The 20,450-nt window shown below is 41.5% G+C and overlaps 1 protein-coding gene across 5 annotated transcripts in view; it reads right to left on the minus strand.

The window, feature by feature from the left end:
• Positions 1–6,882: 6,882 nt before the first annotated feature.
• The window catches only part of Trpc3 (transient receptor potential cation channel subfamily C member 3), a 136,775-nt gene continuing 123,207 nt past the window's right edge, over positions 6,883–20,450 (minus strand). Inside the window, exons 10-12 of one of the 5 annotated variants that reach the window (XM_021655160.2) lie at positions 18,999–19,082; positions 11,100–11,175; positions 6,883–7,799 (exon numbers count right to left, since the gene is read on the minus strand). In XM_021655160.2, coding sequence (XP_021510835.1) covers positions 7,657–7,799; positions 11,100–11,175; positions 18,999–19,082 — 303 coding nt within the window. In that variant the 3' untranslated portion in view covers positions 6,883–7,656. The remainder of the gene's footprint in view (positions 7,800–11,099; positions 11,176–18,998; positions 19,083–20,450) is intronic. The other 4 variants (XM_060378231.1, XM_021655161.2, XM_060378232.1 and 1 more) reach the window with 4 other exon arrangements.

Here is a 20,450-nt window from a genome sequence, read left to right on the forward strand (position 1 = left end):
GACAGGTAGAATTCCAGGACAGCCTGGTCTACATAAGTTCCAGGACAGCCGGAGCTTTATAGTGAGACCCTATCTAAAAAATAAACAAAAACAAACAAAAAAACTAATAAAAATAGTAAACACACTCAAGAAAAAGGAACCCCACCGTATATTATTGAATTGGAAGAATACTGTTAAAATGTTCATGCTAGTTGTAATGATACAAATATTAAATACAAGCGATATTCTGACACGTCTGTCCATCGCAATGACTGATCAGATGACCAAAAAGGTCCAGATAGGCACCTAAACTGAAACAGATTGGTACCACAGAAATCTGATTGAGAGGCTGCCTCGTGACAGCCATCTCTGACAAGAAACAGATTGATAAGACAGAAACAGACTAACCTGTTCCGAGCTCCACCTGCGAGTTCACTCTGATGAGGGTTGGGGAAGGGTTACACCCTTTCCCGGCCAAACGCACCAAAAATGTAAGACCTGGGGTCTCACAGCTCAGGAGTTCGAGATCTCGCCCTTCCCAGAAACTCTCACAGACCACAAAACTCATTGCAAAAGCAAGAGGTTTAATTTAACCATTGTGCAATGGGGTCACCCCTGCCGGTCAGCAAAGAGTGGCCCCGGGAGACAAAGGCCTTTAGGTTTTTAAAAGAAAAATTGTGGGAAATTTGAAGTTGCAGTTTTGGCAACTTAGGATTGGATGAGGAAGCTATAAAGTAAGATAACTGGTTATTCTTAGGTGCTCAAGCTTGGCCAGTCCTGCCAAGTGTGGATGCAGCTGCAATTTAAGGTGGGGTGGTTAGCTCATCCTTGAAGATTAGGGGCTTCGGACTTTTGGCTGGAGGTCAAAAGCTACTCAGAAGAAGTCTGGTTCGTTGCTAAGAAACAGTGTCTCAAAGACAAGGGTCTGGTCCTTCTTTTTGCTGAGTGAAGGTTATTGCTTGCTTGCCTTTTTTTCTATCTGTCCTCATAGATAGGGTCACATTTTTCCATTCTCTGGAAAGGTACTAAGAGGCTTTAACTTAACCTGAACCTAAAACTCAAAACTATAGGCTTTAGAAGACAGACAGGTTACAAAGTTATCTAACCCTTTCACTTCAAACAACTAGAAAAAAAAAATCCTAAAATGTATATGGAAATACAAAAAAACAAACAAACAAAAAAGAGAAAACAAATACCAAAGAGAACAGAGCTAGCAGCATTATAACACCCTATCTCAAGAGGCATCACAGCCTATAGTAACAGAGCCAGCTTAGTACTGATGTGAATACTGAAAACAAACAAAAGGAAAAGAATAAAAAGCTTAGAAATAGTCAAAAGCATTTATAGCCAATCAGTCCTCAACAAAAGTGCCTAAAGCAGCAACAGAGAAAAGTAAACTCTCCAACTGGGTATCCACACACACAAGAAGGGGAAGCCTGATTCTTATCTCCAACCCTATACAATAAACAACTAAAGACAGAGATAGGAATGCAGCACCCGAAACTATAAAACAACACAGAGAGGTGGGACATGGAGCCCTCACCCTTAATCCCAACACTCAGAGGCAGAAGCAGGCAAACCTGTGAGTTCAAGGCCGTCTGTCCTTGTCTACACAGAGAGTTCCAGGGCAGCCAGGCTTATGTGGAGAAATCCCATCTTAAAACAAACAAGTGGAAAACTATCGGGAAAAGATAAGGAGAATGTTGAGTCCTGCCCTTTTAACATAACTGTAGCCATTTTTGTTTCTGGCTCACCAGCTTTTTCATCTCAACTTGTTGCTGATATAGGGAAAGGGCTATGTAAGGTCAGGTTGACCATGAACTATGTTTATGTTTAATGGACTTGTTCTTGGAATATCCTATGGCCTTGCTTACTTCCTGGCCTTGCTGTTCTTGAAAATTCCCCAACCTTATGTGCAGCTGGCTCTAGCTGCTAGCCTCACTTTAAGGGTCATCTACAACTGCTTTGTCTAGTTAGCAAAAATAACTTGAGTCAGAACCAACCTCCCTTTTACACTATCTACACCCTGTGTGAGCTAATTGTGGGGTTTTTTTTTTTTTTTTTTTTTGGTTTTTGGGTTTCTTTTCCTGACTCTGAAGAACATTCAAGGTCATAATTACAGCTCCCAAGCTTGGACTTCATCCCTGATAGAAAGATCAGTCCTGGGATGTGTGCTCAATAAACCAACAATATCTGACTGAGATCGGTGTCTGAGTGGTTTGTGTGGCTTCCTCTGGACTCTAGCAAGAAATACATCAGGACTCTGATATAAGTGATGATGTTTTGGACAAAATCCAGGAGACACAGGAAATGTATACAAAATAGACAAATGGGTCTGAGAAGCTTTTGGCGGCAAAGGAAACAAACAAAGTAGTAGAGAAACAATAACCAGGTGATGGTGGCCCAGGTCTGTAATCCCAGCGCTCCAGAGGAAGAGGCAGCAGGATCGCTGTGAGTTCGAGGCCAGCCTGGTCTACAAAGAGAGTCCAGGACAACCAAGGCTACACAGAGAAACCCTGTCTTGGAAAAATAATTAAAAAAAAGTAAAGAACCCATTTACAGAATGGCAGGAGATGTCTGTAAACAATTAATCTGATAAAGGGTTAATATGCAGAACATATTGTGACCTGAACTTCTTAGAGAAATAAAAAGCCACACTCGTATGCTTATGAAGGAATTTTAATCCAGAAACATGGCTGCTGTGGCAAGGAATTACATCCGAAGACCTGAGTCGACATAATCTGGGTGAAAGGCAGATGTGCCACCCACCTTTAACCCCTCTGGCTGGAATACAGACATGCAGTTAGTACGCCCCTTTAATCCCAAACAATGAAGGTGAAGAGTTTAAGTTAGCTTGGGTGACTCCAGTTTGAAATGAGGAGCCATCTTGACCAGGAACTGAACTCAGTTACCAGGAAATATCCCAGAATGTGCACTTGGCAGAAAACAAAATTAACTCTCCTAGCAACAGCCTCCAGGAAATAACACAGAATAAATACTTCATAAAAAAATAGAGACAATCTCCCTGGCAGTAATCAATGAGAATCGGTTGGGAAAATTCTCCCCCAACATTCCAGATGTAGTTTAGAAGAATGGCAATTGTGATTATGTAAAAGGTCACCTCGCCCCTATGGTTTTTACCCAATCCTGTAAGGTCAAGTCATGAACTCCCCTGTTTGCTGTCATGAGAACCCCCTGCTTGCAGTCTTGCCCTTTAAAAACCCTGCTCACTCAGGGATCAGGGCCCAGGGCCCCACTTCTCTACTGCTGTGTCAGTGAGACTTGGGTCCCAAGCTCGATCGCTCTAGTAATAAAGCTCTCTTGCTCTTGCATCGAGTTGTCTCCTTGTGGTCTCTGAAGGGTCCTGTGACCCTGGCACGACAAAGGTAAAGTCAGTTTGTAGAAGGAAGCACCCCATGTTTTAAGAAGATGTCTAGTTAAGGGGAAGACAAAGTGATGACTCAGAGAAAGATTTGACAGATGAGCCAGAGATAGGAGACACCCAATTCTCACCAGAATAGACAGGAAAAGATTTAGGAGAACAGCACAGAGCGGGAGAGAGAGGAGGCAATTTTACCAGGACAGTTGTACAGAGACTGGTGGCAGAGAGAAAACAAACTAGAGAGGAGACAGAGGCAAAACAAGCAGATCTCTGAGTTCAAGGCCAGCCTGGTTCTAGAGCAAGTTTTAGGTAAAGAAAAGCTTAGGTCCAGGTGGGTGGCACACGCCTTTAATCCCAGCACTCAGGAGATAGAGGCATGCAGATGTTTGAGTTCTACTCGGTGTTGTTCAAGTAGTTTGGTTGAGAATGAGCTGAGAGGCAGTGCACTTGAGTTTGTGGCAGTTCTGTGGGTGGAATTCAGAGACAGTATTTACCAGGAGAGTTTTACAGAGACAGGTTGAAGAAAGAACAAACTAGACCCAGGTGAACACAGAACTAGCCAGAGAATGAGAAGGTGCCAGAAGATTAGAATAGATTGCTATAGTTAGTTTGAAGCCAAGCAGAGCAAAAAAGCCAGAAACTGAGAAAACCCAGATTGAATCAGTCAGCTTGGAAAAGAGTTTGAGCCAGAACAACTAAGCTGAACCAGCCAGTGAGAGTTGAGAAAGAACTAGAAAGGGTGAGCTTATTCAGCAGCAAGTCTCAGAGGCTGAAAATAATCTAGGCCTAGATTAGATTGTATGGAGGCTGGAAGCTTCCAGGACTAGGACTAGGTTACCTCCGAGACAGTTACCATTACATATGCCTCTGCAAGGATGACTGATTAGAACAACTATGGAGAATTGCAGGTCCATAGCCCAAATCACTTGGGGTCAAGTTTAGTTCCCTTAACAGCTGCTTCTCCCTATATCTGTATTTGACCTAATTTCTTTTCAACTATCCGTTAAATACTTTCAGATGTATTAACATAACAGCATTATTCCAACACCCCAAATTTAATGATGTCATCAGATAGTATCTAGAAACCACATACCTGATTCTCCACCATTTGGTAAATGCCTTGATTTATGGTATGACTTTCTTTAGTTCTGGACCCATAAAAGTTCATATAACCCCTTCCATGTTAGAACATTTCAGACCAAGTAACCTGAATCCATGTTCCTAGGTCATATTTTCCTTGAAGTGAGAGTATCAACAATATAAAGACCACACACACACACAACCACCACCACCATCAACACCACCACCACCAACAACAACGACAACAAAACCCTTTCAACAAACCTCCTGAATAATCTATTTTAAAATGGTCAATCTGAATAGAAAATTTTCAAAACAAAGTTTCTACAATGTTTCTTTACAAACTATCATATTTGTTAAATAAACTATTTAAAGCATAATCTATATGTTATATTTATATTGTTTTTGACTGAGAAAAGAACAAGGGACAGAAGAAAAGTAAAATAAGCAAGAGATGTCAGAAGAGAAGTCATGAGTCTGTGACAATCCTCCAACTTTAAGCATCTAAAGGTCATGTCTGGACAGGGTGTTTTGGGTCTTGTTAATATGTTCCCTTTCTGAACTTTGTCACCATCTCATTGAACCCTGCTTTCTAGAGGGCTCTGCCTGTACAACAGGTGGTAGGACAGGAGCTTGCTGACTCAAAGCCCTCACTAATCCCCAAAGAAATATGAATGCTGACAGTAATCCTTTAACTAAGCCTCACAGCGACCTGTGCCTTAGGCTTCAATTCCAGGAGCCAAACCTAACAAGACTTGGGTGCAGTGGGAATCTCCAAGGCAAAATGGAGTAAGAAAAGGCATGGAGGAAAGTTAAAGATTTCTCTGTTTGAGTCTGACTTCTGCTTCATCCCTTTGGGAGCTCCCCCAAGTCAGGGATTGTGCCAAAACGTTAGCCTTTCATTGATATGAGGGATCAGCCTTTGTGCCCACTGCCAGGCAGACATCAGCCACAGGGAAAGCTACCTCCTCTTGGCAGAGGACAGAGAGTGACTAGCTGGGAACTGCTCAGGAGCATCAGGGAGTTGGGTGTGCAGCCCAGCACAGGGAATCAGGGCAGGGTGAAAACAGAGTCCACCAAACCCAGTGTTATCTCTATTCTCTGCTAATTACTCAAAACTGTGAAGAAGGAAAAAGGCAATACTAAGACAACGTGCTGGGAGAAGGAAACAAAGGGAGCAGCGGGCATGGTGGAGGGCAGTGAGCAGAGCAAATTGAGAACAAAGCATAAGGACATAAATATGAAAATGCTGCAATTAAACCCATTGCTAAGCAAAGCAATAACAATAAGTGAGGTAAAGTAAAACAATAGGATGCCGGTTTTATAGAAGTGAGGTAAACAAATGGAAGACTTATGTCAAGAGCTCTATGGCTGCATGGGAGGGAGGACAAAAAGAAAAGAACAAATGCTTGTACGTAAATGGTAATGAAAGTCTCGGGCTTTATCTTCATACCTCTTCAACTTCCGGAAAACACATGGTGGCTCACAGCCATGTATAATGTGATGTGATGCCCTCTTTTGGCATGCAGGTGTACATGCAGGTATACTCATATATATATATATATATATATATATATATATATATATATATATACATATATATAATAAACTTTTTTATTAATTGTTAAGATATTTTAATATGTTTTATTTATTTATTATTATTTATTACAATTTATTCATTTTGTATTCCAGCTGTAGCCCCCCCTCATATCCTCCCAGTCACACTCACTCTCTCTCTTCTCCCCCATGCTCCTCCCCTAGTCCTCTGATAGGGGAGGACCTCCTCTCCTTCTATCTGACCCTAGCCTAGCAGGTTTCATCAGGATTGGCTGCATCATCTTCCTCTGTGGCCTGGCAAGGCTGCACCCCCCAGGAGGAGGCGATCAAAGAGCCAGCCACTGAGTTCATGTCAGAGACAACCCCTGTACTCCATACTAGAAAACCCACTTGGAAATTGAGCTGCTTACGGGCTTTACCTTTACCTGAGCAGGAGGTCTAGGTCCTCACCATGCATGGTCCTTGGTTGGAGTATTGATCTCTGTCCCCTGTCCAGAATTTTTCACTCTGTTGGTCTCCTTGTGGACCTGTCCTTTCCAGCTCTTTTTATCTCCCCCTTCTTCCATAAGATTCCCTGCATTCTGCCCAAAGTTTGGTTATGAGTCTCAGCATCTGCTTCCATACCCTGTTGGGTAGTCTTTCAGAAGCCTCCTAGAGAAGGCTTCTGTCCTGTTCCCTGTCTTCTCCTACTTCCGATATCTATCCTGTTTGCCCCCATGAATGAGGTTTCAGCCTCGTCCCTTATAAGTGAATGGTATCCATATAATATAGGATAAACATACTAAAATCTATAGTCCTAAAGAAGCTAAACAACAAGGAGATCCCTAAGGAAGAGGCTGAAATAAACTCTTAAAAAAAGATTACAACAAAATAATAGCTTACTATAACCCTAACTTCAAAAAAAAAAACCCCACACTTCTTTATTGACTATTCACACCATAAAACCACAAATACAATGAGAAAAGACACAAGCATATATTTAAAAAATCTTTAATGATTATTCTTGAACAATCCTATGAAACTTAAATATGTAGTGTAACTGTATTTTCAATTCGCTCATTTCACTGTTAAATTCTTCACTTGCATTTCAAAGGTCATGGAGTTGTCAGTGATGTCTAAAAGTCTAAGAAAATTCTCAACAAGTCATAGCTGGTTGTAAAACTTCCTCAGTTTCCATTTAAAAAAAAATGACTTCAGCCTTTGGAGGAGAAGGAATGCTACATAGTGATGGCCTTCTGTCTGTTCTCAGATGCTACTGGCTGTTCAGGTCAGTTGGTTTTGACATTTACCAAGCACCTACTATGTACCAGGCACTGCACTAAATGTTGGAGACATAAAGATGAGATTGATGTGGTCCCTGTTTCTCAAGGAGCTCTTGGAGGCCAACAGGTAATATAAAGACAAAAAAGACGAGAATGCCAGTGACATTAATACTGGGCTTCTAAATATACTAGCATGTCACTGCTTATAATATGAGGTCAATGGCTGAAGTCATTTTCATGTAATGGAAATCATTACCACCTAGCTTAATCGTAAGGTTTCGCATGATACAGGTAGTTAACACTAGAGCTTTATACCACGGGTTTTCAAGTATTTCGTACTTAGGAATTATTGCCCACATCTGTGCGACAGTCAAAGCTTGACTGCAAGTTGCTGCCTCATTCACATCTCAGCACACTGGGGTTCAGTTTCTCACTGAGTTTATGAATCAAGATGGCTAATTCCTCTGTTGCTTGGCTCTTGTCTTCCAAAAGTTCATAACGAAGGCTGGAGATATCCTGCTTGATTTCTTTCAATTCACCTGGAGTGTTTGTATTTAAAAAAAAAAAAAAAAGTGTAAATGGTGATTTTTCTCTTCATAGTTAGGCAAAAAATACAAAGTGAAATTCACTCAGTCTGAATATGTTCGCTTCACAAAGTCTCCAAGGTAGGTGTTTCAAACACCTTTAAGCTGTTTAAGAAAGCCAGCCTTTAAAGGCATACCGACCTTTGGAAAGGTTCTAAAGATATCCCAACTGCCTCTGTAATAGCTTCAAGCGCCTTTGGTTGTGCCAGATCAAAGCCACAACCCATGTAAGTCAGGCAAGTGCCCTGCCGCTGGGTTACAGCTCGGCCTCTCCTAGCGCAGGGTTTGCCTTCTACGACATTGCTCCTGATGTTAGAGCGACGGTTAAGATGCATTTCCAAATGAGGGAACAGTGAAATCACACTTTCGTAGTACATGGTGCCGCACGCCTTTAATTCCAGCACTTGGGAGGCAGAGGCAGAGGCAGAGGCAGAGGCAGAGAGGCAGAGGCAGAGAGGCAGAGGCAGAGGCAGAGAGGCAGAGGCAGAGAGGCAGAGGCAGAGGCAGAGAGGCAGAGGCAGAGAGGCAGAGGCAGAGAGGCAGAGGCAGAGAGGCAGAGGCAGAGAGGCAGAGGCAGAGAGGCAGAGGCAGAGAGGCAGAGGCAGAGAGGCAGAGGCAGAGGCAGAGGCAGAGGCAGAGGCAGAGGCAGAGGCAGAGGCAGAGGCAGAGGCAGAGGCAGAGGCAGAGGCAGAGGCAGGTGGATCTCTGTGAGTTTGAGACCAGCCCGGTCTACATAGCAAGTTCCAGGACAGCAAGGGCTACACAGAGAGACCCTATCTCCAGAACCCAAAACATATAACAACCCCCTCCCCCAAAACAATCACACTGTCCCCTTGCTGGACATAAAGAGTTCTTTTGTTCCCTTCTGTCAGAGGGTTGACACGCCCACGTGTTACCTCCATTGCTCTACTAAAAATGAACTGATTGAATGTGCAAATACACAGAAGTCAAGTTTAAGTCAACTTTGATGAGGAGAGAGGAAAGCTGTGAAGGGAGCTGCTCAGTAGACAGTGGTGTGGACACAGGGCTGGGTCTGTCTGGTGCAGAGGGCTGGGGTGGAGGAGGCAGGGCCACCCCTGCAGTGTGCAGACTCCTGTCTCTCCAGGAGGAGCAGCACAGAGAGGTGAAAACACAGCTGCTCCCCACACTCAGCTTGGCAGCACCCTGAGCACACACAGATTGCAACGGAAAACGGCTTTGTTCTAGGATCTGCTTAACCATGATGCAGAAAAGTATTGAGACTAAAATTAAATTTACAGGCAGAACATTACCTAGATTCTAAGAATAAATTCTGAAAATTAGCCGTCCTCTGCCTTCATATTTTTATAAAAATAATAGAATCTTTGAGGATATTTCCCTTTAATAATTATCTTTACAAATCGGCATATAGTAATTATATATACTTATGGGGTACGATGTAGGGTGACCTTTTATCATGATAGCTTTATGATGTTTTTAAAGCATAACTTGTATGATTTATAATTACAGTTATTAAGACAGGGTCTCATGTAACCCAGGCCTAAACATGAGGCTGCCCTTGAACTCCCTATACTTCAGTTTCCACCACCGGAGTGCTGGGATTACAGGCATGTGTTACCATGCTCCAAAATATATGTGCTTTTATTATATAAAAACCAGTTGAGCCAGGATGTAGCTCAGTGGTAGAGCCTGTGCTTAGCATGTAGAGAGCCATGGGTTCAATCCTTAACATCACACACACACACACACACACACACACACACACACACACACACAAAACAAAACTAAAGACACCATAAAAATATTTTCATTTTAAGAAAGCCTTAACACTTCAAGAATATACACTGGCCAGGTGTGGTGGCACACACCGTTGGTCCCAGCACTCAAGAGACAAAGGCAGGTGGAGCTCTGTGAGTTCAAGGCCAGCCTGATGTATATAGTGAGTTCCAAGATAGCCAGGGCTATTACACAGAGAAACCTTGTCTTGAAAAAGATATGTGTGTGTGTGTGTGTGTGTGTGTGTGTGTGTGTGTATGTGCTTCTTGTGGCATATGGGAAATAGAGGAATAAGGTGGTCTAGTTTGAAACAAGTCTAGCTTTGGTTTTAGGTTTGTTATTCTTTTTTGGTTTGGGGGGGGTGTTAAGCCTGGGGCCTGCTCAACATGCGTTCTACCATTAAGTTACTCCAGCCTGAGCTAGGGTTCTCCCACAGTGATCCCCTCATCTCCAGTCCTTCTTTCTTTGCTTCTGAATCCCAGCTATAGACAATGCATGATTCAACCTTGAACTTTGGCTTCCTGGATAAAAAAGAATTCTCTCATTTAATATGCTTATATGCTACGTAGTCAACTTTTATATTAAGAGCTTATTTCAAATGTGATTCTCACTAACTTCCCTCTTTGGGGCAAGGGTTCAAATGCTGATTATTTTTGGCACTATCGTGGCCACATGATTTCTCCCAAGTACATTAGCTAGCTCCGGGCTCCCAAGGAGGATGAAACAGCTGATAAGATTGCTGTTTCTACATTGTAACTCCATTCTAACACCATCTTCTTGAGCCTATTTATAGGCCAGCATAATAGATTTTTTTTTCCTGGTCCTTCATTAGATATTAATAGACTTTTTTTTCCCTATGAACATATACCACTGGGTCAACTAAGATCTGAAAGGGACTCATTGTGTTCATCAGGAAATGGCTTCAGAGCCCATTCAGCAGCAGCATTTGCTAAGTTAGCCTTTCTCTTATCAGGAGAGATAGTTCTGGAGGCAACTTATCTGTGCTGGAAAGGAGCCTCCATTTATTTTTAATTATGTTATGTCTCTTTCTCCATATGTGTGTGTGTGTGTGTGTGTGTGTGTGTGCATAAGTGTGTGTAGACCTGTAGAGGTCAGAGGCGTTGGATTCCCTGGAGCTGGAGTTACAGGCAGTTGTGAGCTATCCAACATGAATGATGGGAATCTGGGAATCAAACTCAGGTCCTCTGTAAGGGCAGCACTTGTTCTTAAGCAATGAGCTACCTCTCCAGCCCCAGGTTTATTTCTTTCTGACTCTAGATCTGTACGGTGCTGTTACCCTCCAGGCTCTACTTATTTGTATAGCTTGGTGCTTAAAAATCCTTTGCCTGAGACAGTGTTTTTGCTATGTAGTTCTGGTTGGTCTAGGACTCACTTTGCAGCCCACAGCAGCCTTGAGCTGGCAGCAGTAACCCTGCCCCAGCTCCCCATGCTCCTTAAGTTAGCTCTGAAGAAAGGTGATTCCCAACTGAAGATGCTTACCTTCATTCACTTCATCATTTTCTTTGTCTACTTGTGCTTTCAAAACATACCGCTTTATGAGTCTTTTCATTATCTGCTGTTGGGCAAAAAGAAGTAATTAAATCACCAATGATGTACGTGACTGCTCAGCCTGCTTTTCGCAGGGCCTTACATGCCTGTGACGCAGAGAGCACAGGGAACAGAGCCCGATATGACTACAAAGAATTAGCCAAGCTACACAATTTAGCTCTTTTACTTCCTGCTGGAACACAACTAACATACGTCTTCTTTTCTTTTTTAATCTCAAAAATGAAAAAACTTTTCTTAAAAGTTGGGGAAGATTACAATGGTTACCTTCAAACTGTTTTTTTTTTTTCTTTAAGGTGCTTTGAGCTACATTATCACCATAGACACATTATTTTTCTCTGTTTGAAAAAAAAAAAATAAGCCAGGGCACAGCATTTGGAAAAATAGAGAGACCAACAAAAGAATTAAACAAAATCATTGATAACCCCACCATCCAAAGATAATTACTGTTGTTATTTGGGTATAGACCATTCTAGTGTTTTTTCATTAAAATTTTGTGGATATACATACATACATATATATATATATATATATATATTTACTGCTTACGTTACATTGTTTTCTGGATTCAGTATGTCTTGTTGCAATACATGTTTGTCTCCATAGCAACTTTATTGTGACTAATTTTTTTCCAAGCCAAATAAATGTTCTTATAGAATAATTGTTTATCCATAAAAAAACTTAATTTGGATGCCAATCTCATACTATGAATAAAAAAAATTAATCCCAGTTGACCTTACATGTGAAAGATGAAGCTTTTTAATCCTTTAGTAGAATATAATTACTTCAGATTATATTTTTAAAAACAAGAAAAAAATTCTTATAATGATATAAAAATAAATTGACCTTCATTATGACTTAGGAACTTTTACTTATAAAGATAATATTTAAAAAATAGTAAAGTTATCAGTATTTTTAAATGGGAAAAGACACCCAGGTATTTTACAGAAATGGAATCATAAATGGTAAAAACTTATAGAACAACCTTAAAGTCTGTTTCTGAGGACACAGATATTATAATACACACATATAACAAAGACTAGGTGCAGGTTGACATTTAATAAAGAAAATGAACAAGACATAAATTTGATAATGACAGCTGCTGGAAAAAAATCCATGGCCCAATGGAGACTGTTATATTTTCCCAGGTAGAGCACAAATAAATAGATAAGACGCTTTGGAAACAATTTGATGTTATCAACACTGACAGAAATTTCACTCCTTACAGAGTGCAAAAACTCCACATGTAGCCAAGAGGCAGGACAACAGGGTTAGAAGAGCAATGTTGAGTTCCAGGGCTACATAGTGAGACCATGTTTCAAAACAAACCAACAAAACAAAAACAAAAACAAACAAACAGAAAAAGAAGCATGATGCTGAATAAAAATGTTCGGTTGCAAAGGACTTCACAAAATATAAAGCTATCTTCTAGAGCTAGGTCATATATATTCCTGGAATATTCATAGTATGATAAACCCACATCTGAAAAGAAAAGCAAGAAGATCAGGAACACTGCAGAGCAGCAATTGTCTCTTAGATGTTGGCAGAGACACCGTAAGGAAAAGTGCCAACCAGAGGCAATGAGCCAACAGTGCTGTCACTGATGTGGGTGTGGCTTTGTACATTCATGATTTGCTTCATAATTGCTGTGCATATTACTGTGTGTATATAAATATCACACTTAAAAGATAATTCAAGAAAGAGGTAGGGGGAAAGCCTGAGCTAAATGGTAGTCATGAGAATAGAAAAAACAAAACAAAACAAAAAAACCCCTCAATTTTAAGGTTGTAAAAAGTTTGAAGCTAAGTGATTTTTGTGAGATGTTTTAAACCAGTAGAAGGAGTTCCAGGGTAATCTGAAATGTCATTGTCAGAGAAAAACTACAGCAATGTGAGAATGGAGAGCCCCGTGCTATTAAAAACCCTCTTTTCTCAGTCATACTCGTACCCAAACCTGCAGGAATAAGCACCCGAAACTGCAGGGCGGGAGGACTGGGGATGAGAAAATACAGAAGACAGAGAGCTGGGACCAGGAAGTCATGTGTAATCTGAGGGTTGTCAGGCAAGTTTACTAAGAAGTAGAGCATCCAACCATGTTTGTAGCAGCCTTATTTGTAATAGCCAGAAGCTGGAAACAGCCCAGATGCCCCTCAGTGGAGGAATGGATGCACGAATTGTGGTACATCTACACAAAGGAATATTACTCAGCAATAAAAAACAAGGAAATCATGAAATTTGCAGGTAAATGGTGGGATCTGGAAAAGATCATCCTGAGTGAGCTATCCCAGAAGCAGAAAGATGCACATGGCATATACTCACTCATATAGACATATTATATAGGATAAACCTACTAAAATCTGTACACCTAAAGAAACTAATCAAGAGGGAGAACTCTGGTTAAAATGCTCAATTCCTATCCAGAAAAGCAAAGAGGCTGGACATCAGAAGAAGGAGAAAAGAGGAAACAAGTCAGGAGTCTGACACAGAGGACCTCTGAAAGGCTCTGCCCTGCAGACTGTCAATGCAGATGCTGAGACTTATGGACAACCTTTGGGCAGAATGCAGGGAATCTTATGAAAGAAGTGGGAAATAGTAAGACCTGCAGAGGACAGGAACTCCACAAGGAGAGCAACAGAACCAGAAAATCTGAGCACAAGGGGTCTTTTCTGAGACTGATACTCCAACCAAGGGCTATACATGGAGATAACCTAAGACCCCTGCACAGATGTAGCCCATGGCAGTTCAGTATCCAACCGGGTTTTATTGTAATAGGAACAGGGACTGTCTCTGACATGAACTGATTGCCTGCTCTTTAATTACCTCCCCCTGAGGGGGAAGCAGCATTACCAGGCCACAGAAGAAGACAATGCAGCCACTCCTGATGAGACCTAATTGACTAGGATCAGAAAGAAGGAAAAGAAGACCTCCCCTATCAGTGGACTTGGGGAGGAGCATGCATGCAGAGGGTGGAGGAAGGGAGGGATTGGGACGGGAGGAGGAAGGGAACCACAGGGGGGATACAAAGTAAATAAAATGTAATTAATAAAGAAAAAAAAAGAAGTAGAGCATCATATATACGATTTACAAGGGGAAAATGGAGAATGGGCCAAGGTCAGCAGAGAGCTAAGTGAATGTTGGTAAAGAGAACACATAGCTCAGACACAGCTGCCTTAAGACTAATGACCACAGCTTTCAGAGGGCAGAGCTGGGTTCCCAGAAGCCTAACTCCTTCAAGGTCCTGGCCGACTGTGACCCCAGGCAAGGACGTAGAACTAGAGTTCACTCTGTCCTGTCTTTGGAGCTTCTGAGAAAACCTTGGATCCACCTGGCTTTCGGCTCAAAGGAAACCAGACCAGATAAGACAGACCTTAAGCTTACTGACTCATTCAACGATCAAGCACCCATTCGGTGGCTCACGGCTGTCTATAGCACTACTTCCAGCATATCCGATGCATTTTCTGAACTCTACAGGCATCCAGGCATTCATATGGTGCACAGACATACTGCAGGCAAAATATCCATATATATCAGACACAACGATGATTAATAATGATAACAATGAATAAACAACAAATATTCCAAAAAGGTGGGTGAAAAGAGCATTACCAAGGAGTGCTGAGGCTCGGACTATCCTATGGGAAAGCCAAAACCTAGATCCTTGCCTTACACAATATTTACAAATGAGGCAAGTGGATTGAAGACAGAAATGTGTGGGTTAAAACTGGCTAGGAAAACGTTCTTTAAAAGATGCTCTAAAAGATATCGGTGAAATGTAGTCCTAGGTCAAATCAGACTCCTTCCCCTGCATTGTTCCCGGGTTAATGATAAGATCTAAACTGTTTACGAAGTACACCAGTTACCTACAGCCTAAGGACAGTCTTCACCAGCATCTGGGTCCATACCACTCCCTGAGGGCTCACTAAGATTCAAATCAGTTCCAAGTTTGCCTCCCACTCTCTACACACCCATAGGAAAAAGGCCCGAGGAACCAGAACTCCTGGGTCCTATAACTCCTTTATTCTCAAATTGTTCCTGTGATAGGGAAGGAGTGCTTCCTCTTTCCCTAGACTCTAGGGAAGGTAGGAATCTAAGGCTTGTTGAAACTGTGCTTGTCTCCGAGTAAGGGAACCCAGTGACCTATTCTCTACCAAATGTACAGTCCTGTAGACTTGCAGGTTTGCAGATGACTAAGCCAGAGAGGGGGAAAAAAAAGACCCAAGACACAGGCAGGAGCAAGTATGAGCAAGTATGTGCTCTCATTATAGGACAAGCATCTACTCTCACTGCGGCTATCAGCGTGGAAGGTCCTGGAGAAATTAGAAGAGAACTAACATACGATTCAGCGCTACCATTCTTAGTATGTATGTGAGCGCCCCCCAGTCAGCAGGGCAGAGAGACACCGAAACGCACATTCAAGCTTAATGCTGCAGTCTTCGCAATCGACAGGGAATAAACCCCGCCTAAATGTCCATTATGGATAAAGAAAATGTATACACACAGAATGGAATCTTGTTCTGCTCTAAAGAAGAACAAAATCATGACATTTGTAGGAAAAGGCATAGAACTGGCGATCGTTGTGATAATTGTGTCTCTCATGTGCAGAAGCCAGATTTAAGTTTATATAGAGACAATGTTGTTTTTGGATAGCATTCATCATTTATTTGTTTACTAATTAACAATATAGCAATGTAGAAAACTCCTGGCAGCAAAAAGAAACACCTGTAACAATTTTATTGTATTAGTCACATAGTTAGGAAATACACAAGCAAGGGGCTGGAGAGACAGCTCAACAGTTAAGAGTGTGTACTGCTCTTCCTGGGGAACCGAGTTCGATTCCCCAAACCCATGCTGAGCAGCTCCCAACCACCTGTAGCTCTAGCTCCAGGGGATCTGATAGCTTTTTCTAGTCTCCACAGGCACGGTACTCAAGGTACACATAGCTCCCCACACATAATTAAAAATAATAACACATCTTAGAAACCCATCCAAGCAGGCAAACTCCACCCCTCATCTGCACACACAAAGCTAATGTATAATGCTATGGGTATGTTTATGTATGTAAGTGGTTCATTGAGAGATGAGGGGGGAAAGTGACTCAGGAAGACACGTGACATTGACCTTTGGTCTCCACATTCACATACCTACACACCTGCACATACACATATGCTTGTAAACATATGGCACTCATACACAAATAAGAATTAAGGAGAGGCAGATGTGTTGTGAGTAAAAAAACGAAAATCTCTGAATTTGAATAAAGATCTTTATCAGATGAGCGATCCTAAAGCACTCATGAGTGTCTGTTTTTTCAACTCCATAATGGGCCACAAAACTCAGCCCGTAAATGATTGCTCAGATTAAATAATCAAATACATATAGACTTGTAGTTCCTGCTGAGATAAGGTTAGCTACTAATGAAGCCAGGAAACTAAAATGTTTTCACATCCTCTAATGAAACATTCCGCAAGATATTTACATGGCCTCTGTTTGTGTAATTTTATACTTGCTGCCCAAAGGGATAATGATGCAAAATAGATTGTTTTAAAAATTCATCTTGAGTTCAAATTTTCCTGGAAGCATTCTAAACAAAGTATCTCATCAACTAAACTTCATCAAAGGGAAAACAAACAAGCACATTTACCTCCTTTTATACTCAGGGAAAATTATGTATCCAGGCATAAAATTTTCCCCTTCAAAATCTGCTGTGTTCAAAGCAGATTGGTGTCACAATGCCCTTTGTCATGGCAACAGTGATAGAGAAGGCCTGATCCTCAGACATTCTCAGTCGCATTCCAGGAGGGCTGGGTAACTTGAACTTTAGAACATGAGAAAGAAATACAGTTCTATTTTCTTTTAGCCCTTCAGTAGTTGCTATTTGGCAGTTCTGGGAGACTTTTAACAAACTGAATAAAATAAGTGTGACTCCAGACACAAAGACCTGTACAAATCTGAGCAAGATGGCACATTCCTGCAAATCCCAGCATTTGAGAGGTATGGGCAGCAGGACCAGGAGATCAGGACCAGCTTCTACTATCAGCTAACTCAAACCAAACACCAGGAAAATTCATCCAACTATCCAACCAACCAACCAACCAACTAACCAATCAACCAACCAACCAACCAACCAACCAAAAAAAAAAAAAAAAGACATCAGAAAGAGGTCAAGTCTTGAAATATTAGCCCAATCTTCATGAAAACACCAGCCAGAATTTTTGTGAACTAGACAGGCCAACTAAAACTCCAAATTAAAAAAAAAAAATAGTCAGGCAGTTTTGCAAAATAAAAGTTCTGAAGTAAGGATGATATCAATTTGTGTATGATTTTTGTTGGACAGGTCTTTTAAAGTAGAACATAAATCCCAAGTTGGATGCAAAGCTGTAAGGTCAAGGTATTCAACATATTGATAAAAACTTTCTTAACCCTTAGCACAGATAAAAGTTGACAGTTTTAACTATTAAATTTCCTCTTAACTGGTAACAGAAAGTCATCAAGAAAGGCAAATGGGGAATTTTTATAGACCGTTAAACACAACATGGCCAAGTTCATTCATGGTGGACACACAGTAAATGCACTTGACTATTTCTGTTAGTTTGAAATAAAAATCCTTGATTTATTTGTGCCAGTGGAAGATGGGGAATGAAATAACCTACGCACCACCAGTGAGCAGACTGTGAAGTCATCAAACAGAGGAAGACAGCAACAGTCCGTGTGTGGGGGTCACGTTTGCCAAGTTTCCCTCTTCTAAGAAAACCGCATGCGGAGGGGATTTTATTCACTAATTAATACCAGGGACAGCATAAACGCCGCGATCCTCTCTACACCTCAGACAAAGATCTAGTGGTCAAAGGACCAGCCAGATGAAACAAAGAACCATAACTTTCTGTGCTAGAAATGTACGGAGTGTCCCAATCGGCATATAGCATCAGCATTCAAAAGATATTTTAAAGTTGTATTGACAAAACAAGAGACTCTAGAAATCGTTTGCAAGATAGAGTTCATAAAAATGAAACCTAGTGAAACGTATCGGGTCTCATACTGAGAGTATCACTTATCCTTAAATACTGTATCTTCCACTCCTTTCTCCAGACGAATATTTGTTCCTTGTAAATTAGAGCAATGGCTCAGTGGTTGCTCTTGCAGAAAATCAAGTTTCAGTTTCTAGCAACCTCACGGTGGGGTTCAATCATCGGTGACTCCAGTTCCAGGGGATTAATGCCCTCTTCTGACCTCGGTGGGCACTAAGCATTCATGAGGTGTACAGAAATACCCAGAGACAAAACCCTCTCTCATGAATTATGTAAGTCTAATTTAAGAATCACAGAAACACTTGTTTTTATCATTGTAAAAGCAATCTTTCTTCCCGAGCCTGGTGAGACCTTCCTGAGACCTGTACTCTCATCTCCTCGAGAGTCAGAGGTAGGGGGACTGAAAGTCCGTATCCTGCCTGGGTAACAGTGAGTAGGAAGCCAAGCCAGGAAACTTAGTGAGACTCTTATCTCAAAATATAAAATAAAATAAAATAAAATAAAATAAAATAAAATAAAATAAAATAAAATAAAATAAAATAAATCATGACTGTAGCACAGGCAAAGCCCTGGGCTCAAACTTCAATCTTAAGAAAATAAAAGAAAAAATAAATCTATAACAACAACAAAAGCCTCTTCTTTAGTTAAAAAAAAAAAGTGCAAAAGAACAAAGAGGTTGAACTCTGATTTTTGCAGCCCCCAACGCCTTACTCCCTCCTGCACACCTTCATAGTATATATATATAAAGAACACACTACTGCACACACACACCCGGATCACACACAATAGAATGGCCGGTGAGTGCTTACCTGGTAGCGTGTTGGCTGATTGAGAATGCTGTTAAAACTGTGTGATTCAAAAACTCTCGAGTTAGACTGAGTGAAGAGGGTTAACTAGGAAAAAATACAATTAACCTAGTAAATTAGAATACATTCACTTGGAATAAGAAACATAGCTTATTTGATTCTCTTGATGGCATTTCTGCAGTCAACACGTCTGAGGGACATTTTGTGGGAGTTGGCTTTAATGAGGGGGGTTCGATATTTCCGAAGGCAAACATTTGTGTGGGGAAGACATTCACCTTCATCAAAACACTGACAAGACTAGGTGTAACAGAGCTGTTCATTAAAAGTGTATTTTAGAAGTTGGGCCTTATCTAACCCAAGTTTTCCTGAGAACATGCACCATTTACCATCTAGAACTCCAAGTGTCTCTGACGTGGTTTGCTTGGCTGCTGAGTCCAAGTTCCTCTCTTAAATTGAACAGAGAGCCTTCCACAGGTGTAGGTAGCCTGATGCATATTTTGTAGTCCTACAATATCATCTAAAATAATACCTCTTCTCAAGCATCTTGTCTTACTACGAGCAAGGGTCAGACCTTTGTCCATTTATGCATAGATGCATGAGTCTATCTATTTATCTATCTATCTATCTATCTATCTATCTATCTATCTATCTATCTATCTATCTATCTATCTATCTATCTATCTATCTATGTGCCCACCTACCTACCTATCTATCTATCACCTCCCTCACCCGATTAAGTTCTGAGTAGACAGGAGCAGAAAGCTATCTAAGAGCTAGCCCCGCCCACGATTCACACAGACATGAACAGGAACTTCCCATCATTCAAGAGCAAGCTGCCATGTATATGATTCGAAAGTTCTCCCTATCCCCAAATTATATCCTTTCCGAGTCCTGAGCCTCACTATGACAACTCAGGAGGGTGGCAGGCCAGGGCAGAGATGATAAGACAGGACAGGCCTCCAGTTGACTGGTTTGTGCCAAGAACCTGCACTTTTTTCCTCTGCCACAGGGGGTCAGCATCAGCCTGCTGACTGAGCTCAGCTGCCTCAGCAGAAAAGGTTTCTTAAAGTTCTTCTAAAACAGAACAACAAAATTGGCATTGCTTCAACTTCTTGTTTAATTCATTTAATGAAGGAAGTCTGTGCTCATGAGTGAGATTGAAAACTTTTAGCTGGGTGTTGTGGTACATGCCTGAAACCCTAGATGCTTGGGAGAGTGAGGCAGAAGGACCACAAGTTCAAGGCTAGCCTTTGGCAGTTTAGGAGGATATGGAAAGAGAGAAGCCAAGGCAGGCCCTCTTAGCTAAGGAAAAGCTCCTTCCTCATCTCAATGGTGCCACAGGCTAGGAATGGGTGTCTTGTGGAGAGCTCGCCCCATGCCTTCAGAGAGTTCTAAACACCCAGGAGTGTGCTGCCCACCTGGCTGTTGGTAGCCCCCACCTATGCTATGATGGCT

The sequence above is a fragment of the Meriones unguiculatus genome, chromosome 2 (assembly GCF_030254825.1).
Source record: "Meriones unguiculatus strain TT.TT164.6M chromosome 2, Bangor_MerUng_6.1, whole genome shotgun sequence".
Lineage (NCBI taxonomy): Eukaryota > Metazoa > Chordata > Mammalia > Rodentia > Muridae > Meriones > Meriones unguiculatus.